The sequence below is a fragment of the Petromyzon marinus genome, chromosome 30 (genome assembly GCF_048934315.1).
Source record: "Petromyzon marinus isolate PM22_M1 ecotype Great Lakes invasive population chromosome 30, UKy_Petmar_22M1.pri1.0, whole genome shotgun sequence".
Taxonomy (NCBI): Eukaryota; Metazoa; Chordata; class Hyperoartia; order Petromyzontiformes; family Petromyzontidae; genus Petromyzon; species Petromyzon marinus.
Window position 1 is genome coordinate 2,192,884 of NC_133696.1, and position 24,777 is coordinate 2,217,660.

General features: G+C 48.4%; 1 protein-coding gene and 1 long non-coding RNA gene across 2 annotated transcripts in view; one reads left to right on the forward strand and one right to left on the reverse strand.

The window, feature by feature from the left end:
- LOC116947445 (uncharacterized) overlaps positions 1 to 2,833 on the forward strand; it is a 12,419-nt gene extending 9,586 nt beyond the window's left edge. The window contains exon 2 of the long non-coding RNA XR_012945660.1: positions 2,024 to 2,833. This is a non-coding gene — a long non-coding RNA (uncharacterized LOC116947445). The remainder of the gene's footprint in view (positions 1 to 2,023) is intronic.
- Positions 1 to 21,979, reverse strand: part of LOC116947442 (disintegrin and metalloproteinase domain-containing protein 9-like) — a 27,008-nt gene extending 5,029 nt beyond the window's left edge. Inside the window, exons 1-22 of the mRNA XM_032963188.2 lie at positions 21,709 to 21,979; positions 19,446 to 19,573; positions 17,633 to 17,709; positions 15,384 to 15,453; positions 14,686 to 14,762; positions 14,124 to 14,352; positions 13,359 to 13,424; positions 12,739 to 12,813; positions 11,692 to 11,870; positions 10,579 to 10,660; positions 9,996 to 10,132; positions 9,327 to 9,498; positions 7,170 to 7,259; positions 6,240 to 6,435; positions 5,947 to 6,055; positions 5,361 to 5,535; positions 4,043 to 4,123; positions 3,372 to 3,477; positions 2,122 to 2,215; positions 1,327 to 1,399; positions 1,049 to 1,134; positions 839 to 920 (exon numbers count right to left, since the gene is read on the reverse strand). Of these exons, the coding sequence (XP_032819079.1) occupies positions 839 to 920; positions 1,049 to 1,134; positions 1,327 to 1,399; positions 2,122 to 2,215; positions 3,372 to 3,477; positions 4,043 to 4,123; positions 5,361 to 5,535; positions 5,947 to 6,055; positions 6,240 to 6,435; positions 7,170 to 7,259; positions 9,327 to 9,498; positions 9,996 to 10,132; positions 10,579 to 10,660; positions 11,692 to 11,870; positions 12,739 to 12,813; positions 13,359 to 13,424; positions 14,124 to 14,352; positions 14,686 to 14,762; positions 15,384 to 15,453; positions 17,633 to 17,709; positions 19,446 to 19,573; positions 21,709 to 21,838 (2,514 nt within the window). The 5' untranslated portion in view covers positions 21,839 to 21,979. The remainder of the gene's footprint in view (positions 1 to 838; positions 921 to 1,048; positions 1,135 to 1,326; positions 1,400 to 2,121; positions 2,216 to 3,371; positions 3,478 to 4,042; positions 4,124 to 5,360; positions 5,536 to 5,946; positions 6,056 to 6,239; positions 6,436 to 7,169; positions 7,260 to 9,326; positions 9,499 to 9,995; positions 10,133 to 10,578; positions 10,661 to 11,691; positions 11,871 to 12,738; positions 12,814 to 13,358; positions 13,425 to 14,123; positions 14,353 to 14,685; positions 14,763 to 15,383; positions 15,454 to 17,632; positions 17,710 to 19,445; positions 19,574 to 21,708) is intronic.
- Between the last annotated feature and the right edge of the window lie 2,798 nt (positions 21,980 to 24,777).

Below are 24,777 nucleotides of genomic sequence, written 5' to 3' on the forward strand. Positions count from 1 at the left end.
AAGAAGCGAACGTCTTTCCAGCACCAATCTCTTTTGTTACCCTCAAGCCATTCTCTGTTAGGTCTTCCTCCTCGTTCTGGTTCCTTACATTTTTCCGAACAACACACTGTAAATATTCAGTATTGTTGTCCTTCCTACATGTGTGTCCAAATAGTGCCAGTTTCCTTCTCATCACTGTCCAATGGGTATATCGGCCTATTATTCAACGTTGGCCACAAGTGTTTGAAGTGGTAAGAGTACTTACACTTTACCCCACCACACATGCCATTCGACTAACTGTGGTTTAGCAATTGATACTGCTGAGCAGACAGAGGCAGGGGGATTTAAGAAACGTGCCCAAAGTTTCAGTTGCCGGGAGATCGAATCGGCGACCTCTGGATTGCAAGCCCAGTGTACTGATAATTACATGATGGAATTTTAGCACTTAGGGTGAAGCAGAATAATCCAGCCAGGTGACTCGGTGACAAGACTGGGAGATTCATTAAGACCATCATCCATTCTGCGGTCGATAAAATGAGTACCCCGTTGTGGGGAAGTCAACAATTGTCCCAAGAAGAGACTGGGCCCCCACCAGAGAAATGTGGAATTTCCACCACTAGCTCAGGATGGCACGACTTCCAATGCTCATTTGAGTAAGAAATCATGGCCTCTGCTCAGACAAATAAACATTAATAAATTCTATTGCGCTTAATTTTTTTTTTTAAATACCAAGATCAATCGAATAGTAGCCACCACTTAATGTGACGCTTATGATGCCATAATCAGTGTCATTCTCGAGTTCAGGAATGTGTGCTTTTAAGTTAACGTAGACCATGCCGATATTGAATCAATGTCTCACCTGGCTCCAGTAGTCGGGCACTGCGTACGGTTGGCTGGGAGTGTGCGCGTTAGCTGTACGTCCAACCGCGGGAGCTTTTGGTCTGCAAACACGCACGCGGATCGACCGTACTTGTGAGCAGGGTTGTTGCCGTCTCAAGAGGAATGGGGGAAACGCTCGGACTGCGAGTCTACACGCCTGTGTATGTGTGTACGGGGTTGGAGCGCATGCCTAGGAGGGCGGCTGGGAGGGTCGTTCCAAGAAGGTCCGGTGGTCGAGGGGTGGCTGTCCCAGTCCGTGGGCGCTGCTGGTGCATTCTGGCCATGCACACTCGGCGTCAACTTACAAACGTAACACTCGCGTGATCTCACTCCGACACTTGAGGCACACTCGTGAACAGAGAGAGACCCTCGATTTTTGGACAGCAGAGACAATTAACTTTACCGAAAGAACCAAAGAGAAAAGTATTAGTTGGAAAGCAGTTTAAAAAAAAAAGAGTGGAGACTCACCCAAGGTTTCTGCGGTGCGTGGGTAGACCCCGCAGGTGGTTCTGGGTTAAGCTGCTGAGCATTGTTTTGAGATCTGTAGCATAAACATTTATCAGGGTCACGTCATGTCATCACAGACACAGCTAGCTGTGTGGCCAGTGTACTTGTGCCAAGACAGCAGGTTCCAAAGAATAAGCAGGCTCGAATCATTATTACAAATACTAATCAATACACGGTGGAGCCTATCTCCTTATAAGTGGCCAGTGATGGAGACCAATGGCAGCCAAGGGAGGGAGCACGTGCATTCACAATCCTGATTTGGAGAAGTCGACTTGGACCATCGTCCCTCCGGGGGCCGATAAAGTGACCACCATTTTGTGGGTCATCAACAGTGGTAAATCCTGTAAAAATAGACTGGGCGCCAACATGGAAAGGTGGAATTTCCAACACCCCAGTTGGTCATTTTCAGCAGGGGGAAACATTTTTGTTGTCACTGATGAGGAGTGTACGATTCATCAACGTCGTCGTAATCTGTCCTTTCCGTCAGCTCATTGACGATAATGGGGCCGAACGAACGTCCTCCATGGCCCTCTTTCTTCAGCCATTAATTCTCGTTCATTCAATCTGAACAATTCTCTTCTACATCTTGTGCCACCCTCGTCTAACCACCTGCTTTTCTGTCTTCCCCTTCTCTTTTCCTCCATTTGTGTGCGCGCAGTTCACAAGTACGTGAGCGCAAGCGGGTGGGGCCAAGTGATTTTGATATTTGGCCTGCGATAGCAACAGCAAGCGGACGAAAGGGGGGCAAACGAGTACCTTTTTTTGTTGCTGTAATATCTCCTGTAAAGGTAGATGGCTATTCCTCCAACGATAAGCAGCGTCACCGACAGCGGCCACAGCCTGCTGCGCTCTGGAAACAAATGGCAAAAAAAGAGCAGGCGCACCACTCGGCAACCACAAGCCACGTGTTGCCTTGTGGCAGTTTGGTGCAGAGGAGATGAAACCGTGCTCCCAGCTTAGAACAGGCGACGAAGATAAGAGCTCCGAGAGGGAATTGTTAGCCATTGATTGTTAACCAATCTGTGCCTTCTTTGAGTGTTCTCTCTTGCGTGTGGGTTGATGTCATTAAATGAAGTATCCTTTCACATCACTCGCAGAGCAGCACAACCCTTCATGTTAGAGAACTGCCCACGGAAGTGGATATCACAGAGCTACCTCTAAGATCCCGTGAAGTGAGCTCTGGTCCATACAGTAGAGGGCAATACTTTCCCAACCTGCCCCGAATGAGTAATTTTAATCCCGTAACAATCAAACCAACATTTTAATTCTCAGCGCATGCAAATAGCGAGATATAGTGCAGAACCAACTTGAACGCGAAGGTTTTTTTTGGGAAGTCAAAGGTGACCGGTCTGAGACTTGTCAGCTCGTTACAGATGAGAACTCGGTTTAATCGCGGGCGGCTGAAAACCTGGGTTTGAACCCAGCATCTGAGCAGTGCCGGTTCAGTGCTCTGACCTCAAAGAAACGTGCTGTGAACTTTACACGTGTGCCCACTTACTTTGGGGTGGTGACATGTCCTTTGTGGTAGGACATTTGCCGCGTGTTGCATAGAGTCAGGGTTCAAATGCAGCGGCCACCCTGATTATTACTGCGGTGTGTAATAACCGTCATAACGTGCGCCGTCTGATTCACTGTAGACGTTAAAGATCCCCTGACATGTACTTTTCTCGAACCGTACGTAGCTAACTCTCCTAATTGGAGGTGCGGGGGATGGACAACAAACTAAACAACGCAGTTCTAAAGAAAAAATGTCAATCTATACAAATTCGTTTTCAAGAGTAGACATCATTCACAAGAATAGACCATTGAGTGCCCACGCGTCGGGGTCCAGATTTGACGGCTTTAAAAAAACGACCCCACAATTTTGCTGTGATGAGATCAGTCACATCAATCATCAACCTGCCCTCACCTGCTCTCCTCACCGCGGGTCATCCTAAAAAAAAAAAGTCGCGAGGCTTTCCTGGATTAAACGTGCGCGTGAAGTAAAAAAAAAAACCCCAACGTACTCTTGCAGGTGGGGCCGCTGTCTATGGAGCCCCCACATCCCGTGGAGGAGCAGTCTGGCGGAGCCCAGCCCTCCGCGCAGTGGCAGTGCTTGTGGTTGTTGTGTTCCTGTGACATATGGGCACCAGCGAACAAAACGAAGCGTTAAGTCTTGATTATCCGCGGCTTGCGGATTGACCGCGCCTGCGAAAAAAGAAAGCGAATACCTCGACGCGCATGCTAGCTTCGTTCTCTGTCCACTGTGATGGGGGCACTGCTACGATTTACACGACCGCTGTGAAATTCATACTCGGAATCCGAATATTTATTTATTCCCGGAGGAATCCAATGAGCTATAAAGCTCTTTCACAGATGTCCAGTAGTCAGATGTCCAATTACTCCCTTTGGCACCTACAATTTGATTTAAACGAACATTTTTGAAGTTTTTGCTTCCAATTATAACAACGGTCAGATAGCACTCACTACTGATGTTTGCTGTGGACAGGAACCAAAGTCATGTCACCAACTGTGGCCAGGAACCAAACTGAACTCCACTCACCAATTTCAAGCCGCGTTTGTGTTGCCACTAGCCCCATGCCCAATAGGTTAAAATTTGGCGAAAATGCCCCACAGAGGCACTTATGACCTATTGGGAGCTGACTGTATGTATCGAGTAATAACAACATATTCTTACCCCATGGCCATTGCATATGCTCGTGTAGTCAATAGAATAGTTTAACACTCTTGCGTCTTGACATTGTTGATTGAAGCACACCTGAAACAAAGGTTAAATGGTCAAAAGGTTAAACCCTATTACAGCCTTATCCACGGACAACAGATCATTTGTAGAATGTTATAAATCTATAGCATGAGTGTGAAAATTACGTTGAATTTTGTTTTTTGTCCCCCCTCTCACCTCCGATTAGCATGATTGGCTACGTACATATGATGGGTGATGTAGCCAAGACAAGTATTTGCAATGGGACTGATCCAAAGGTACAGATATCTTATGAACCACTCATAAAAAAGACCCCACCAATCACAAGCTTTCTAAATGCACGTGACACAGAATACCTAACTGTTCTACCAATCCAACATACATTTGAAAGTTTTTGCAAATACCTGATTTATAAAAAGACCAGAGTAAATGATGCATACTGCCGATATGATCCAAGCTCATGTGACGAAAAGTTCATGAGTTTTGGACCAATCACAATTGCCAGCAAATGATCACAATGTCCATAGGGGCACACAATGTAAATTAAATTACTGGCTGCAGTTCTGTTTAATCTACTCCAGATCAGTTTTCCAAAATGATCAAAAATGTATTAGCCAGGCTGTCCATTGATGTAAGCAATAACTGGTGTAGTAATGGCACAAAAACTGACACCTTTATTCAAGGCATCATGTTTGCAATAACCACAACACAAGCAGTCAAAATGCAAACAAAAGAGACAACTCTGATAATAATATGCACTGTCCTTGAATTTGATTGGTCCACACCCGAGACGGCTTTTCTTAGAGCCTAGTCTCCACTGGTGTTGGACCAGAAGACGCCAAAAGGCGTACAACTCAAAAACAGCGCACTATCAGAGTATTGAGGGCTCGGGGTGAGCATTTACATTATGAGACCTCCTTTGCCAGTAACAAGATATAGTAATAGGTTTTACACTTTTAACTGGCATGTACATATATAATATCATTCTGGGGTTTGTCTATCATAATCAAGCAAATCTAATTTCAAATTTCACCATACGGGCTTTTCCACATCCACTTCCTTAATTCTTCTTCGAAAAAGCTCTTCCCAATGCTTTGTTTAGCTTGTTGTCCTTCCCGGCATCTCCAATTAGCACAGTTAGCTGTGTACGGTGTGCGTACGAAATAAGTTCTACATACATACATTTGCTGGCCGTGAACTCTAAACGACCTCTGTCGTTCCTCAACCGACCCCAGGGCTTCTGCTGCTCGGTTGGCTTCCCACCGCGTTTCTTCCCCCCGCACGCTTCACTCACCATGCCGTCGGCGCACTTGGTGCCGGACTGCACGAGAGCCGGGTCGGGAACGTCGCTGCCCAGGTTGTAATCCACCGCCCGGCACTGGCCATAGAAGGCGAAGTTTGGCACCGTGTGGCCGATGAGCGGCTGATTGTTCTTGCTCTCACAGATCAGCTTCCCGCACTTGACGTCCCTGGCATGGCACAGGGGGCGGCAATGTCCAGTTTGGGGCCACAAGAGGCAGAGATGTGTAGTGTTTTCAAACGGTGAATGTACATTGCTATATCGTAATTACTGCTGGACCGGTTACAGTAACTGAATTGCAAGAGTAAACTAAAATGGTATAGCCATATCACAAGATCATCAGGCCTGGCAATAACCGCCTTACAGAGGTCCCCCCTGATGAGAAGAGGCAACGTTGGAAGACCAAATACTTACTAGCTCCATAACATCTGAGAACGGACCGAACCTATGCACGATAATCTCTTAATCGCTGCCCAGGAGTCCACACGATGGAAGGAAGATAACGCTAGTGGTGTGTAGGTGTTGCCCCAACGAGACGGACGAACAACAATAATAGTAAGAGAGTAGGTGAGATACACACCTGCGGGAGCAGGACTTGTACTTGCCACTGGGGACCGTTCCACAGTTGCCAAACTCGTTGCCTTTTGTGTTGACGGTCAAGAAGCATTCGTCAGAAGCAGGATTTGATTCTGAGAAACGCCATCAAAATCACATCACCATTTTGTTTGTATTGCGACTTTCAAAACAAAGCCTCACAAATGATTTAGCCAAGACAAACGGCCAGCACACAAAGTAGTATAAAACAACATTCACAGTTCGTGCTGCGGTTGGCTTGGGGTGCCGGAGTGGATCTGAGGGCTGTGGGCTACCCACCGGGGCCCCAGATGGCCTCGCACTGCGACGTGTACGTCTGGCAGACGCCGTTGTAGCAGTAGGCGGCGGCGTTCTGGCAGGGGTGGCCGTTCTGCAGGAACGAGTCGTCCGGGCAGGAGGCGGCCGAGCCGGAGCAGAACTCGGGCAGGTCGCACACGCCCTGGGCCGCTCGGCAAACCTCGCCCTGGCCCACAAACTGCCAGCGGCACAGCCAACACAACAAAAATGTGCCTTCGTCATATCTCGAGTCACAGCGATTGTGTCATCCGCGGCCTCCACATTACCCTCACATTTTATCTCCAAATGATGCACGACATCTCTGCCATATATCACCCCATCAGATCAACCCTCATCTACTCTTTCCCTCTCATCTTACTCCATTCCCCTCCGTGTGTTTACCCTTCAAGCAACCGACGCCCTCTGTCAAACCCTTAACATATGCTCAAATAGGAGGCCACTCCTTCTTTGTTGTTGTTCCCTCTCTAGAATTTCTCCTGGCTCTTCTCACTCTCGATACTGTTTCCCAATTTAGGTACAGGCTGAAGGCCTTCGTTTCCTCCTGCCTATTATAACCGACTGCTGCTTCTCTATGAAGTTTCCATTGCTGCCTTGCTCTACCATACGGTGCAAAAGAAGTTCTACATACATACTGCCATCTCCTTTCCTTCTCTGCGCAGTGCAGAAAATTCTATTATTGCACTGTGTTGCTATGCTCTCTGCATTCACCAACCCGTGCACTGGTCAACATGGCTAAGTATGGTCAAACATCCCCGATGACCTGCACGGCACGATGAGCTCCGACCCCGCAGTTGACTGACTTATATGCAAGAGTAAAAGGCCACCTGACGATTATACGAATGATGAAACCATGTCTTGTCTAACACGTACGACCGGGAAATCGTGAAGCTGTTCACTGAGACGACCTCTGACCTGGCAGTCCTTGCAGCAGGAGCCGTAGGCACAGCGCGCTCCAGATCGCAGCCGGCAGGTGCGGGCGTCGCAGCACTCGTTGTCGCACTCCTGCAACACAAAGACAAAGATCACCCATGTAGCCTTCAACGACCTGTGGGGACAAGTGCTGTTATAGTGAACAACTACAGGGTGCTTCGTAAAAATGTTAATACTTCTGGGAATTTGCGACAATACCACGTGACATGTGCTGCCTCCGGGTTCTGGAGACCACCTGGAGGAGATTCCAGGCACGTGTCGACAATTATGGTGAACAAGTGGAGACCGACTTTTTGAAGCTATTAACATTATGGAAGAGGTACGTGGATGACACTTTTGTCATCTGGCCACATGGCCGGCCTGCTCTAGACCAATTCTTCGACCACATCAATTCCATACACCCAGCCATCAGATTTACCATGGAAGTCGAAATAGATGGCAAGATACCTTTTTTGGATGTCCTAATTAAAAAGAGACCTGATGGTTCAATGAGCCACTCTGTCTACAGGAAAGCTACCCATACGGATGCTTAACTGAAACCGGATTCCCACCACCATCCATCACAGAAGAATTCTCTCATCAAGACTCTGTATCATAGAGCCCAATGCATATCCGACCAGGAACACATAAGCAGTGAACTCAAGCACGTACACCAAGCTCTTAGGGCTAATGGTTACTCCGACTATACAATCCGCAAAGCTATCACTCAAACCATGAAGAAGAACCCTCTTGAGGAGCCTTTCAAAACCATCACTTTACCCTACATTGCTGGGATCACAAAAAAGATCTCCAAAATCTTGAATAAACACAAGATCCAGGTCCGTTTCAACACATTACATAAAATCCGTGATCTGGTTCCGTCTGTAAAAGATGTGATTCCGGACATACAATACCCTGGTGTCTACAAACTAAGTTGCCTCTGTGGTAGTAGTTACATTGGAGAAACCAAACGCCATATCTCGGACCGCATTCGTGAACATAAAGCAGACCTTAAACACGGTAGGACCAACACCTCGGCCGTAGCAGATCATTGTTCTAATTCAGTAGGCTCACATGCCATTGACTTTTCCAAGACGGAGGTTCTTTGTAAGCCATCTGGCTTCCATGAGAGATTCGTTCATGAGGCTATCCACATATACAAGCACAGAGACAATTTCAACCGAGAAGATGGATTCTATCTTAGCAATCATTGGAAAGATTTGATAAATCATTTCAGTTCTTGATTGATTGTTCACGCTTACAGTGGCTTTCAGACAGCATACATAAAAACAAATTTCGTCTCCCCCCTCCTCTTTTCAAAAAAATAGATGGACTAGTCCTGGGCAAACTGCCAATCGTTGCGCGTGACGCAAACGGTATTTTTTTATATATAAATAAATAAATATGCCGTTTTCAAAATAAATTTATGCAAACCGACACACCTGATGATGACCGTTTGAGTTATGGTCGAAACGTCGTGAGAATTTTTTATTGTTTTATATATATTTTGTTATTTTGTTGTTTCTCTTCAACGTGACTTTACCGAAAAAACTAAGAATATGAATTACTGCAGTCACGAAAGCTTTAAATAAAAAATTACATTTGTTATCATGTTACAGTGTATTATCCGTTCCTTTTGCATTAACATTTTTTGAAGCAACCTGTAGTATTAAGGTAAGAATGGCACACGAAGAGGTGGGGTGGGCAACACCACCCCTGGTCGCCTTTGTCTCTCCAGTGCTGATGTTTATACACTGCACCAAGTACACATTTATGGCCGAGTCGAGCTAGTGGATGCACAGGACTGGTTCAGCTGTTCATTGGTTGTGAGCGGGAATCGAACTCAGTCACCGACTTGTTAGCACTGACCACTGCACCATTATTGCTCCACGACAAAGAACCTCGTATAGCCCCGAATTGACTGGTGGAACGAGTGCTGTTTGTGAGCACCTACAAAGACAAAGATGTGTTAAAAATAATAAAGAATAAATTAATGTCGGCGAAGACGGGTAGCACTCACCTGAAACCAATGAACGACCACATTAACAAAATAATGAATGACCAGAATAAATAATCGTATAACAACAAATGAATCAAATGCGCAAACAAATGAATGACTCGTTGAATGAATGACTGGATCCAGGCGGGCGGCCGCCTCACCTCGGGGGAGCCGCAGTCGCACTCCTCGCCGGCGTCCAGCATCTTGTCCCCGCAGACGGGAGGACGCAAGGCCTCGTCCGCCTTGGGCACGTTCAGCAGGCAGGTGGCCCCGTTCACCAGCCCCTCCAGGTCGTCCTCGCTGCAGCCACTGAACACCGTCGCCGGTGGCGACCTGGGCGATGGCGCACCGCAAAGATCCCCCGTGTTGCCTTTAACAGACTGTTGGGGCGAGTGCTTTTAGCGAGTAGCAACCTGTGAAGACCGGAACGGCACACGATGGGGCGATGTGGCAAACAACCACGCCCGGGCGCCTTTGTCTCCCCAGTGGCGATGGTTACACACCTCACCAGGTACTCATTCGAGGCTGAATCAGCCTAGGTGAGGCCCAGGACCGGTTAAGATGATTGTCACTGCTGTTGGCCGCGAGAGGAAATCGAACTCTAGCCGCCGGGTTCATAGCGCAGCGTGCCAACTGCTACACTATCACTCCCCACACATCCAGCTAAAGTCGCGGCAAGATGTCGCTGAGCACGCAGGAGGTCGGAGGCGCGACCGCGCGTGTGAAAACCGCGCGCGTTATGAATCCTACAGTGTTTTTGGATGCAATGTGCATTAATGATGCTCAATACATTATTTTAAAGCTCATCATTATTGTCGGTAGTTAGTTACCCCATGACCGCCCCCATGATGCAGCCGTGCTCGGCGGCGCAGCTGCAGGTGCGGTTGTCGTCGTGGCTCATGCCCAGATTGTGTCCCAGCTCGTGGGACAGCACGGACGCCGTCATCAGCACACTGCTCCCCACCAGCTGTGAGTTACACAAGCGCACAGAAAATAGCTTTAACAGAATGCTGGGGCAAGTGCTGCTAGCGAGCGCCTAATGAAGGCTTGCACGACACACGAGGGGGTGGGGGTGGCCAGCACCACGCCCGACTGCCTTTGTCTCCCCAGCGGTGATGTTTACACACCGCAGCAGGTACTCATTTGAGGCCGAGTCGACCTCGGGGAGGCCCAGGACCGGTTCAGATAATCGTCACTGGTATTGGCCGTGAGCGAAAATCGAACTCGGGTCGCCGGGTTCGTAGCGCGGCGTAGCGCTAACCGCTGCACAATACACGCGCACAGTACAATGAATTTTGTTGCACTGCCCTCTGCTGGTCACCACTGAGTCCCACAGCCTGCAACACTTTCTATTGATCCAACGGTTCCAAGCACATCCAACGTTGGGCCATTGCCTTGCTTCACACCACTTACCGTGTTGATTCCGCCAGATGTTGCTCGTAGACAGACCGTTCCCACGTACGCCATGCCCAGGATACTCTGAAACTGCCGTGCGCTGCAGGCACAAAAAAACGATCGGTTTAACCGCTCGCGAAATACGCTTACGGGTCACCGACTCAGACATACGGAGCAGGCGTGCAACGACACCGATCGAGCAAGCGGTAATCGAGTCTTACGCTCATCTTACACACACCACATTGTGCGTGCGAGAATCGGTTCTTTACGATTCGTGCAAAATAAACGCCGGTGTTATGTTTGTACGCCAACACTATACGAATGAGATGGAAAAAAAAGCATAGCATTAGAAACAATACCAACGAGGCAATCTGAACGAGACAAAAAAGCATCTATTTCCGAATCGAATCACAAAGCTAAACAATGGTAACTCATCCAATCGATGGGAGGGTTTATCAGTGAACACCTGTCAAACACAATGTTTTGGAAATGGGTGGGTGGGGGGATGGGTCCCTGTTGTGACCTTGTCACAAAAACTCTGGGGGAGGGGGGCCGACACACATTTTAAACATGTTTAAATGCTAATTAGATCGAGTAGCGATATGATCTGGTTTCGTCATGTATTCTGTTCTCGCTCTCGCTCCGTCTATATACGAAGAAAGGCTCCGACATACCATGGCTCATTGTGACTGGTGTTAAAACACTCCGCTGACATCTTTTGACTTGACAATGGAGGTTTTTTTTTGGGTGAGATCGCATAGATATGTGTCGTTAAACCCGCCACCACCCGACACAGCCAATTAGTAAGGTTTGTCACGTAAACAAAGCATCGTTACTCGTACAGCACACCTGTGTGGCAGGTTTAACGACACTTTATATGTCCGCAATCTAATCCAACAAAAAACGTCTTATGGATAATATTGCTCGCGAAAGTCCACGTGTTAAACTGATCTTTTCACTTGACGTATGTACGCTATGTGGAACTTCTTCCGCACCGCACGTAGCCAACCACGCTAATCGGAGGAGCATTTAGAAGATGGGGCCGAGCCGAGCCTTCGACAAGGTGAGGGGCAGCTTGGCCTCCTCCAGGTCTCGCCGATCCTACGGCGGCACCGCCGCAGCGAGGCTCACGTGATGAGCTGGGCGTTGTCGTGCCGCTTCATCGAGTCCAGGTTGCTCTCCCGCCACTTGAGGAACTTGCCGAGCACGGTCCCCGCCGAGTCACCCTCCGCCATCACCGCCGCCTCCTCTTGGGCCGAGAGGACGTGCACCCCCACGGGCACCACCCGAATGTCCAGCACGCGGTAATACTGCCACGCGCACACGCACACCGCCACATGGAGTCCCCCCGTGAAGCCTTCACAGTGTTTAGTGTTGATATTGTTGTCCTTCCCCCCGCACCTCTGATTAGCACGGTTGGCTACGTATGGTGAAAAATAAGTTCAACATGCGTACATACAACAGACTGTCGGATCAAGTGCTGTTAGCTAGCGCCTATAAAGGCCAGCACGGCACGCGAGCGGGTGCATGGCCATTACCAAGCCCGGCCCCCTTTGTCTCCCCAGTGCTGATACAATGTGGCGTCCACTGCACACGATACCAGATACTAATTTTTAAGGCTGATTTTGGCCTACGGGAGCTTCAGAAATTTGTCACCGATGTCGGCTTTAAAATCGGGTTGTTGGGTTCGTAGGGCTGTGTGCTAACTACGACACTGCCGCTCCCCACATACACACACACATGCTCATCTTCGCACTGCATAACCAGCGTTTAAGTTTATGTATAAATCTATCCTTTTTTATTTTAATGAGGTAAACGATATACCTAGACAAAGATTTCAGTGACGAAATTCACACTGGTCGTCCAGAGACGATACCACCTTTCGCCATAATTTCTGCCAAATTTTTCAGATGATGCGGAGTTGGCAACCGTACCTGAACGTCTGCTCTTACAGTTTTTGACCACGTGGCTTTTCAGCTTCCCATTGGTTGCCAACCTCTGGCTGCCATTGTAACGCCCAGCTTGGTAAACTGCTCGACCTATCGAAACCTCGTTTTCCTGACGACGTGTTATTCAATCTGGCCCTCGATACAAAGGGGACAGCCTTGCGCTCTCAAGAGTCTCTCGAGCTGCAGCGGCGAGTTGGAAAGAAGCGGTGACCAGTCACTCATGACTCACCGAGTCCACCAGGTTGGCCAGCTCGGCCATGTCGTGAACTGCCAGCGTCTTGTTGGATTGATATTGTCCAGTGTACTACGCTCACGCATGCACACAACATCACAACAGGGCATCATCAATATCATGATTGTCGTCAGCAGCCAAGATCTATCCAATGCTGGATGAAGTCTTCCCTAGGTTGTCGTATTGGTTTGAAGCGGGCCCCCAGCCAATGGTCATGTAGGCAATGCAAACATAGCTACGATGATCATTTTTATAAATTAGTTTAAAACTAATGATGGGAGTGGCAGCTAAAGGGGAGAGAGCATGCCCCAATGGACATCCACCTCGGCGAGGAAACGATGTCTTCTCGTCGTGGGCAGGAGCTCTATGGGACCGTGCGGGGTGGCTTCGAGAATCCTTCATCCAGCAGTGTAGTGGTCATGGCTAATGATAATGGAATAAATAATCAATGTACACACATGCAAAACAAAATATGTTTGTTTCAAGCACCCCTAAGTCATCACCTCCTCAAGGTGGGGCAAGCTTCGTGTCTTTGAGGCCGGGTATCCGATTTCCATTACATCTAAAACGGCTTCTCATTTAGCCATTGATTCATAGAGGTGCCACTTTCCACTTACCAGGGTGTTGTCCAGGATGAAGAGAAGCTCCACGTAGCGTGTGCTGGGCAGCACGTTCCGCTTCCTCTGCAGGAGAACAACCGCACACCGTTCTGTTATTAAAACTCAACCGATGACCCCCTTCTGCCCGTGGTGTTCAGGTCGGTTACACTCCCCCATTTAAATCTTCATCTTCTCCCCGACATGATGTCCTCACTCGGTTGAGGTAGCTGGACCCCGTCTTTCCCCCCACCTCCCACTTGGCATCATCTATATTGGACTGTGATACCCCGTCATCCGAGCCGCGCTGTATCGGGCTCTCGTTTTGTTGTAATAAAAAAAAACTGGCCTATGACGACGTTTTGTATATAACTGCACCGCAATTTTAACCAAAACCTACTTGAATCATACCCACGACAAAAATACAAAAAAAAATACAAATATCCCACATATAGCCAGACGGGCTGTTTGGAGAAAGTGCTGTTAAGCGAGCACCGATTAAGAAGGCTGGCACCGTAGCTTTCGTCTCCCCAGTACGCCAGGTGGCTCATTTAAGGTTAAGTCGACCTAGGAGGGGGCCCAGGACCAGTTCAGATATACACCACTGATGTTAGCCGTGGTAGGGAATCGAAGTACGGCCACCGGGTGTGTAGCACAGTGCTCTAACCGCGATACTACCCCTCTCCACAAAACACACACTCTCATGCGATTCCTGGTTGTCCGTGACTTCACGTGCACCAAGTGAAGTCACGGGCAGAGCGGAGTGGACCTGGCAGCGTGACCGACCCGGAAGTGGAGCTGCTGCTGGCCCCCGAGCCGCTCCAGCGCCGGGTCGTGGTGCAGCGTGGGCTCCTCCGGGTGGACGACGCCGCAAGCGGAGGAGGAGGAGTTCGAGGCGGGGAACGCGTCGCTCAGACGGAAGACGCGGTGGAGGCTCCCCACCCTCTCCCCCGCCACGCCAGCCCCCCCCCACGGCTCCACCCCGTAGCTCACGTCCCCCACGCTGAAGTGGCCCCTGCACGCAGAGGGAGCGGTTGGCCATAGGTGAACAGAAGCGCAATTAGGCACCCAGTGGCAGCCAGTAGAGGCCGCAATACTCAGGATTTTTATTTAGACTGGAGGAATCCAATGAGCTATGAAGCACTCTTTAACAGATGTCAAGTATGGTCGGGTCACATGCCTCGTATAACAGGAACATTCATTGCTCGAAAGTTATTGAGCGGTGTTCGCTCTTAAAAAAAAAAAATAATTCTCTACACGCAACTGACCGGCACCTGGATTGCTGGTCGCAACAGTGGCGCATTCACGCGACCAAACGCCGCGCCATGCGTTGCAGTGGCTCACCCACCTGAGCCCACGGCAGGTGCTCAGAGCCACAGCGGAGCCCCCGTGCCCCTCGACGTGGCCCTGGTAGAAGCAGTGCTCCTGCAACAGCCAGAGGACAGTGGCATCAGCAAAAAAAAAGCCCAAGCAGATTGACAGGAGGGGTTGGGGTGGGTGGGGTGGGGGGAGCACCATTTAATCGATTCATAAAGCAATGTGGGGAGCGTGGGTGGCTCTTCCCTTGGCAGTGGACAAAGTGTAACCGATAATGATGGTGATTATAGTTACATCTCACAGATACCTGCTCAATACCTCTGCCCAGTCTGAGTCTGTCTAAAGGAAAAACACTACTGAGGTCGCCAAAAAGTGGTACGCAATTTTATCGACCCTGGAGGGATGATAGGCTCGGTCAACCCCCAACCGAGAATTGAGCCATCTGGCCAATGAGGCATCACGTGATTCTCTACGTTGTAGTGTAGTTTGATTATTCAATGATGTCAGATGTGGCTCTATATTATTATTACCAAAGTTAACTCTAATTACAGTATGATTGTAGTAAGCAGCAATTATTACTGTAATAAAGGCATTTATACTGAATCGGACAAAATAAAGCAACTCAATGAAGACCATAAGTGTAGTGGCAGAAACATCCAAAGCCATCTTGTCGGTTCCCTTGTTAAATAATGTTCTACTAATTATTAAAATTAATTGCAAAACACTTACGCTCCTGTTTCCGTGGACATTGTTGGAGTTGACGAGGCGTGAAAATTCGGCATCTCCCGAAAACAATAAACTGCACAAGCACACACAAAACGCACATCATTAATAGAGATGTAAATGAACTGTTATGCTCATGACGAAGCAGGAGACGGCTGTATAGAAGTGGATTATTCAGTCTGTCTGTGGCAAAATGCATGGTTATCCCCCCTTTGGCATGGGTTTTCTCCACATACTCCAGTTTACTCCCACTAAATGTAACTGACAAAACATCCCAATGCAAAACACCCTGCTGAAAAAATATTAAAGACTAAGAGACTTTGCTCAGAAAATAAAGGGTATTAATTATGAAATACTTTACATGTCCATGTACACACCATAGGTTCATGGAAACAATGCAGACAGTATACATTCTACACACACCGCAATGACAACACAACTTAGGCTCAATTAAATAGTAATGCTTAATTGTGACAATTCATGGAGTCTTAAACAAACAAGAGTATACAACCCATTATCAATCCACTCATGGATGAGGTCCCTCCCCCTTTGCCTTTCGGTTATGGGGTTTGTTTGACCATACCTCACCACACTGGTCAGATGGGGGTGGTTTAATGGGGTACCTAGGTCTGGCACAGATATCACTTCGCTGTGGCCATGAGTCAAACTCACAACAGCTGGGTTATTAGCACAATACGCGAAGCACTGTGCTGCCCCGCACCATCCCTCAAATCTGAGTGAATTGGCACAAGCATAATGGGCAATGTATCTTTCTAAAATATAGTAAATACAAACTAGGGCTTTAGAGAGCAATGCAGTCGAATCTTTCTAAAATGAACTCTGATATGGCCAGGCAGCTATGTACAATTTCTCATCTGTTGCTGCTAGATTGAGGATGAGTAAATGTGCCAATATCCACTTATGTGCAAGGCTTATCGTTGGTTTTGCTGACACTTGCGCAAAGACAAAGCGATGCAAAACAATGCTCCATCAGGAGTGCTTTTGCATTAGCTGGTGGAAAAACACCAACATTTCAATCAGCAGGTGCCACTACACACTTAAGTGCTGCGGGGGAGAGCGCTGTGGCTCACTAGCAACTACGGTCACGTGCAGAGTGCTCACACACACATTTATGCAAAGACAAAGCGTGTAAAACACTGTTGGAGCAAGTGCTGTTTGCGAGCACCTGTTAAGGCCAAAACGGCACATGGAGGTGGGTGGCCAGCACCACGCCCGGCCGCCTTTGTCTCCCCAGTGGTGAGGTTTACACACCACACCAGGTACTCATATGAGGCTGAGTAGATCTAGGGGAGGCCCATGACTAGTGTTGGTGGCCCGCTCACGGCCACCAACACCAGTGACGATTATAATCCAACACCAGTGACGATTATAATCCAACACCAGTGACGATTATAATCCAACACCAGTGACGATTATAATCCAACACCAGTGACGATTATATTCCAACACCAGTGGTGTTGGTGGCTGTGAGCAGGATTCGAAGTCACCCCCTCGTGTGCCGTGCCGGCCTTCATAGGTACTCACTAAACAGTACTTGCCCCAACAGTCTGTTAAGGCTATACGGAGGATATGTCTTTACGTATGTGTAGTGACATAGAATCGGACACTTAGCAGCATAGCGCTTGTTGCTGGCAGGGAAGGGGATCTGCAGCTATAGCAGCCTTGACTGACAGCAGGTCACGTGATAGACCAGAGAGAGGGATGTTGGGGAAAGGTCAAGGACGGGGCACATCGAGAACCCGCTCGTAGGTTCCAGAAGGGGGCCGTGGCCAGGGCGGAGCCAGGCCACGCTGGCAGTAAAAGAGGGGCCCCGGGAGGGGAGCTCGGGGCTGTCGTGTGGAGTAGGATCCCCATCGTGCTGCTGGAGTCTTCACCGCCGTCACCGTCTTCACCGTCTCAGCGTCGCCAGTCAGGCAGCCTACCGGCTGTCCTGACTGGGAGCCGTAGTTACCCAGTGTGAACTGTTTAGGCCGTTTAATAAACAGTGCCTCCTACTCTTAGTGTCTCCGAGTCAGTCACTACATGTGTAAGATGTCCATGACGTTTTTGTAGGCCACTGTTACAGAGTAATGTGCACTTGTTATTCCTTACCCCATTGATAAATAGTTTAGTCCCTGCTTGACACAATACTCTGCATACCAAGCGTGCATCAGCAGTGCTGAGCAAGTTAAACATCCAGATCGTTCAGTATTTGCCACAACCGAATAGTTTGGTCAATAAAAACGACATCAAACCTGTTGCGTTGAAGAGACAAGATGTACTGAGTCCCCTCCGCCTCAATTATGTATCGAACCCTTTCTGGGTGCCGTCCCTAAGCAAGGAAGAAGAAATAGAATACTTGTAAACGACGTCATCCGCACGTTATATTTTGCTCTGCAGCAGTCCGGCACAAAGATCATATCCAGTGCCCACAGTTTCAGCAATCAATCCATAAACAACAACTTCATATTTGTGGATCATTTCAGAATGTACCTGTAATAGTGGCACATCAAAACGATATCAGATAATCATTCATCACAAGGATCAATATTTACTTAAATAAAATGCAAACATGAATGCATCTCAAAGCATAGATGTAATTCTCACAGCTGTGCCCACTTTGAAGATAAAACCCAACAAACAAATAGCCGCTATCTTGCAGGCATGTACGTAGGATGTTTGTCCTGGGTTGTCCAACATTAATTTATTTTAGGTGATTATCAGGTACACTCTATAGAAACATCACAGTCGTGGTATTAAAAAGGACTACTGCACGCATGCTACAGTGATGTCATTGGAATGCTCTGGAAATTGACTTAACATTAATAATATTTGGTCTCAGTATAAAGTTTGGACAAGCCTGACCACACAGCCTGCTGAATGGATGTATAGTCTGTTCTAAAAGATAAGAGGACTTATGTTTTGTGAGATGAATCATCCTTTAAGAGCCTCCAGCCCAGTCTCAGCCTGTGTGTGTGCCCACACTTTATCTCACAACATCTTATCAAAGATGTCTGTGGTTTTAATAGCCTCTACTTGGAAGTAACGCAAGTCCCCTCTGCGGGCCTCTTTCTCAACTCCAGTCCCAAAACCCCAACCCCCCCCCCCCAAACACTTTACCTTTGTGCGAATACGGTACTGTACTAATAATTTAAATTATTCATTTGCAAATAAAGCCACTGCATACTGCACACACCGTATGGGGGGGGGGGGGTCAAGATAACTGGAGCTGAGAAACACTGATGGAGATTCACAATGCAATACTTTGGGAAATGCTGTTGGGTTTTTGCATAATGCACAAAGGCCGAATTGTTTTTATGCATGTTTTTGCGTGAAGTATGAAACATTATCTTTTTGGCCTGCACTCATTTTTCTTCTCTCGCTATTTTTCATTTCCCGATTTGATGACTCGATTAGAATGCAATCAACAGCGCATTCTCTTGGAAACTCACATTACAGTAAGGAAACGGACTACGCTGGGGTTTTTCCCCAACTGGAGCCACAGTGGATTCTTACCTTCCCACATTTAGCACATTGCACTCTTCTCAGAGGAAATGAAATGTGTCTACACACGGTAGACACGCAAATAAGCGCTTTGCCTTTATTTGAATCGCAGTTCTCTACGTCACGTGAGCCGTATTAACAATCATTCGACCGTGTAGTGTGTCGCGACAAAATGTGCTACTGTCTTATCTGAATGGAGTAGACCGGTAAATGTGGAACGTCATGGGCACTGGACTTTTAGAAGCCCTAAACCAAGGGTGCGGAACCCTTTCCTTACCGAGGGCCGAATTTTACTTTCAGATACCGTTGGCAGGCCACACTTGAACACACACCACAATCACTTGTTTCCAGAAATTACTGAGTGCACTACAATTAGAACACTGTGTGTTGTCAGCTTGAACATTTTCCCCTCTCGTGCCCGATTAGTGCAGCAAAACTGCTTGCAGTGATGGTTAAATATTGATCGCGGGCCATTTAAAGGTGGATGGCCTCATGCGGCTTTGAGCCGTAGCTTTTCCACCCCTGCGCTAGGCCCTAGCGATTGCAGGAGACGGTCAAACTCACGCCCGCGGTGGCATCCGCGACCTTCCGCTTGTCCCGTCCAATGAGCCGGTATGGAACCGTGACGTCCCATCTCTGTGGTTCCCCAGTCACCAAGCCCTGGGAGTTCATCCGCTCGCCAACTTCAGCACCTGCTCACATCAAAGGCAATGCTTACAGATGCTTCTACCAGCACAGACTCCAAAAGCGAACTTTCCAAACTTCGAGGTTTAGGATCGTTATGCGATGTTTCAAAGGCCAATATAATGTGGATAGTTCTATAATGTATCGGCGAAGCCATACTCCATCTCGCTGTTGCGCACGAGCTAATCTCATCATCCCCTCTAGGCATTACCTCCTTTGGCTGCCATTCAGTCACCAGGCTCGTCTATTGGCCATTCACATTTTAAGAAATGTGTCCATGCCCAAACCCAATTAGGTGTCTTCACATTCAATATGACGTATGTTGAACTTCTTTTGCACTGTACAAAGCCAACCGTACTAATCGAAGGTGCGGGAAATTTTGACATCCATAATTTGCAATTTATCTTTGATCCATTTGTTCTTCTTGCCGTCTCTCAGTGTAATTCCCAGCATGCATCTCTTTGTTCGAGTACTTGTCATCTTTTGTTCCATTGTATTTACCAATAACCATATTTCTAATCTATATCCCAGCGCAGGTAATATTCACCAATTTTAAAACGTTAATCCTCGTGCACAATGGTGTGGATACTCCGTTTAGTCATCACACTTGACAGAGATCTCTGCTCGTTTCGTAAACATCTTTTACGTGACTTTTATTTCGCCCGTACTTCTCTTGAGCCTCAGTTTTCTGCCTTCCCCGTGAAGTCCTTCTATCTTACTCATGTAGTCCCTTGCCATTGCTTTATATATAACGGCTCTGCCACCAGAAAATAAATCACTCTTTTCATGTACAGTACAGTACTACATTTTACAAATCTTGGTAACGTTCTATGTAGCTTTATGTACTGGGATATAGCTGATATCGCGCGGCGCTTTCAGATGCGATTCTGCGGCCGTCTGGAACGCTCTTCCTTCAGATATTGGGAAGCCAGTGGGGCTTTTAAATCTAGTTTGAAAACTAATTTCGTTAAGAACTGCATATTGTATGTCTAGTTTGTTGTTCATCCCCCGCACCCACGCTTAGCACGGGTGGCTACGTACGGTGCGAAAGAAGTCCAACATGCGCACATACCACGTGTCACACATTAAATACCAATGAGAAACGTTGGGCACTTTGAAATAAAAAAAAAATCCGCGCGAAAGTTCTGAAAGTGCACGGAGAAACGAGAGAGTTGGACGGGTTGCACGCTCGAAATGTAACACCGAATTTAGTGAAGACGGAGGGCATCAAAAAATGAGATGCGGCGTGGAGAGGACAAATTGAGTGTAGAGGCACTTCAGATAGGGCGCTCGGACAGGACACGTCGCTTGTAGCAGGGATGATGATGATGTGACGATGGACGTCTGTGGGAAAAAAAAAGAGAGCTTCTTGGCTCATCGGATTCTTCCAGGTCGCAAGGTAAAGATTGATTCGGGACACGAGCCGTTGCGTTGCGCCGTCATTTGTGATGGCGAGGTCGCTCCTGAACAAGAGCAAAGTAGCTCAGTGGTACTACGCCTTACCCGGTCTAAATTTAAAACAAAAAAAATAGTTCTGCATAGTCATACACCCACGTCAGCGGCCAGAGCAGGGAAATACACCGCTAGGAAGCCTTCATCCAGCAGTGGGATACGTGATTCATCCAGCAGTGGATAGACAGATATACGATGCCCACCACGAGTTGGTCAGTGGCACGAAACAGCTAAAGACAAAGATCCCCCCGTATAGTCTGTAACAGACTGTAGGGGCAAGTGCTGTTAGCGAGCAGCACCTGTGAAGGCTACCGGCACTGTGGCACACGAGGGGGGTGGGTGGCCAGCACCACGTCCCCGGCCGCCTTTGTCTCCCCAGTGGCGATGTTTTTACGCACCGTACCAGGTACTCATTTGAGGCTGAGTCGACCTAGGGGAGAAGGCCCAGGACCGGTTCAACGCAACCGCTCCCCACAAGAGACAATGGCACAACACCGTAGTGAACAGCCACTCGCAACAACAACATCAATAACACCAACAACAACATCAACACCATCACCACCACCATCATCATCATCCCACACCAACAGCTCTCGACGCAACGCCGAGAGGAACGCCGCGGGACTCCGTGACGCCGCGGGAGGCCGAGGGCGTGCGGCCACCTCCCCACTGCCCTCGCCGCCACCGTTACCTGCCACGAGCTGTCCGCAGCAGCAGCAGGCGAGAGACAGCAGCAGCAGGAGCAGCAGCAGCAGGAGGAAGGAGACGAACAGCGGCGATCGCGAAACGCCGCGCGGCTCTCGCCGCCGCCCCCACGGCATGGCGAGGTCGTGGCGCGACGTTGAACCCAGCAGCCGGGGTCCGGAGTCCAACCGGGGCAGAATGAAAGTGTCGAGTGTGGGACCCTCCCGGAACCACTCTGCTGCCCCCTCTCTCTCTCTCTCTCCAGATGGGAAGCTTCCTCCCTCCCTGAACCTCCTCCACTCCCCACCGCCACCACCACCAGTGATGTTTTATTTAACGATTCCAGGGTTTGTAGTGAGCCACGCAAGGCGCCAGAGGGAGCGATTCTGACTCTGATGGGGTTGGCTGGGGAGTCTGGAGCCCGGCTAGACCAGTCGTCTTAGTTCATAGTTCATCATCATCATCACGATCTGTGGGGGGCAGAGAGCCCCCCGCGCGGGTGTCCACTCCACACCTCGTCACCCATCACCGCACTCCTCTGCCCTGTCTTAAGAGCCGCATGGCTCACAGGGCTATACCTAATAAATGAAACTTGAACTTGAAACTTGACGTGTCTCAAGGAGCGCAACATCTCTCTGGCACCAAGCCCCCTCCTGCAAAGCTGTCCAGCCCCTACCTGAAATTACAGACCAATTCACATCTGATTGGTCACCCCGTGGTCCCTTATAAATCTCAACGTTCATCCGATAACATCCCATCATCACAAGGGAGAAACACAATCAAGTAGACAAACAATTTGCCCGTATTGAAACGGCTGTACGCCGTGTGGACCTGAAAAATCAATTTCCCTGTACAAGAATACGGGGTGAACCGGATGGGTTGACGGCTCTGCTCTCTTGTCGTCAATCCATTCTATCTGCGAGGTCTCCCTCTCCCTTGCGGTTCCTTACATTGTTTCCAGAACAACACACTTGTAATTTTCTTGTTATTGTCCGTCCTACGTATTTGTCCAGCTAATTCCATTTTTTCTCACCACTCCCTTGCATCATCAGGTGGTCGTCTTCTATATGTGAACCCTGTCGTCTTATTTCCACGTTGGTCGCTCTTTGGGTCCAGGCCAGACGCAGCATCCACGCCAGCGGGTTTAAAAAAAACTAATTTACAGAGGAGGGAGCGACTTTCTCCGATAAGACATCGTCAGTGCGAGGGCCACCACACATTCGGAACCATTGTTGGGGTTGACACCAGCACGAGGATGATGATGGTGATGATGATGGGGGTTGTTTTCACTCTTTGTGTCGGGGTCCGCGTGTCAGAGGTCAGTGGCCCGCGGGCCTTGCTCTGAAGAACGCTGAACTCAAAGTGCAACGTTGAGATCCCCCGGGTACGACGAGAGGGTTTTCAGGAGAGAGAGGCAGGGAGTTTGCGTAGTTTTGCTGCTATTCCTCCGTGGGAGCAGCGCAAGACCACACTGGGAGGTTACTGAATGGTCCAAAGTTGTAATGTGTATGGCCACCATCGCACTGCTGTGGTTTGTCTTTCATGCATGTGTCTCTCTGGGTTTGGTATCGGCCACCCACCCCCTCGTGTGCCACAGTGCCGGCCTTCAAAGGTGCTCGCTAACAGCACTTGCCCCGACAGTCTGTTACAGGCTATTTAAGGATGATCTTTGTTTTGTCTATGCGTCGATATCGTTCTTGCGTCTGGCAAGATGTTCAAGCGCTTTCGATGCCAATGTCGAGGTCTGCTGGCCACGACGAGAGAGCTTCAGGTGAGTTCATGTCGTTTTGCGACTCCTCCGTTGAAGAATCACAAACTAGTGCCTATCTCCATATATATAAAAGGCAAAGTTGTGATTACGTGTGTCTGTTCAAAATGTTTAGCATACTTCCCGACATGCAACAAACTTGACATTTACCATGTGGGTACTTTCCAGACTGTACACCATGCAAAATTTATTAAAATACACTTTTTGTTTTTGGGGGGAGGGGGGGGAGCTCAATAATGCATAGATTTTTTTGCACGGCAAGTGAGCTGTGACGTCAAATCTGTCACGTGACCCGCGCACGTGGAAGCGTAACGCATTGTAGTGTAGTGGTTAGCGCGCTGTGTGTGTCTGTGTGTGTGTCTGTCTGTGTGTGTGTCTGTGTGTGTGTCTGTGTGGAAGCGTAACGCATTGTAGTGTAGTGGTTAGCGCTACGAACCTCGCGACCCGAGTTCGATTCCCGCTCACGGCCACCACCGGTGACGATTATTTCAACCGCTCCTGGGCCTCCCCTAGGTCGACTCAGCCTCAAACGAGTAACTGGTGTGGTATGTGAACATCGCCACGGGGGAGACAAAGGCGGACGGGCGGTGGTGACGATGCTGCTGCTGCTGCGTTGGGCAGTGGTGCACATGCTCAAATAACACCAAATCTCAACACATTTAACAATAACATTGTGGCCTTCAAAGAAATAAACATAACATGCAACGATTCAGGACAAAACATTCCCTTTTAAGGCCACAGTGTTATTGACGAATGTTTTGAGTAATGTTGTTATACCAGGTCACTGCTATGGCTCGAGTTTTTCTTACGGGTCAGCTCCTGTTGACGTCCAGCACAAATGTACTCGTGTATCCTTCGGCTCTTCTGGAGAGGTTTATATTACCCAGATCTGGCCGCGTTGCATTCCTGGTGATCACACCATTGGCAAACAAACTTTCTAAGTTGTTTGAAATTTCCCGAAATCGAAAAAAAGATATAGTGAAAGAGAATGTTATGGGTTTGAGTCACACCGTTCTTCTGACGATTAAGATGTCCACAAAACAAGTACATCTCAACATTTCTACGAGACATCTGTGAAAAAGAGCTTTATAGCTCATCGGATTCCTCCAGTATAAATATTCTGATTCCATGCTTCCATTGCCAGTGGCGAAGGCTGACACTAACATACATGATATATTCAGACCCCGAATCAATTGATTACCTCTGATCATTGAGATTTAATATCCATTTAACATCCATTGATGGTTCCAATTAATTTGTCACGGCGCCATCAACTCGATTAAATTAAGTAAACGCGTGCACACAATG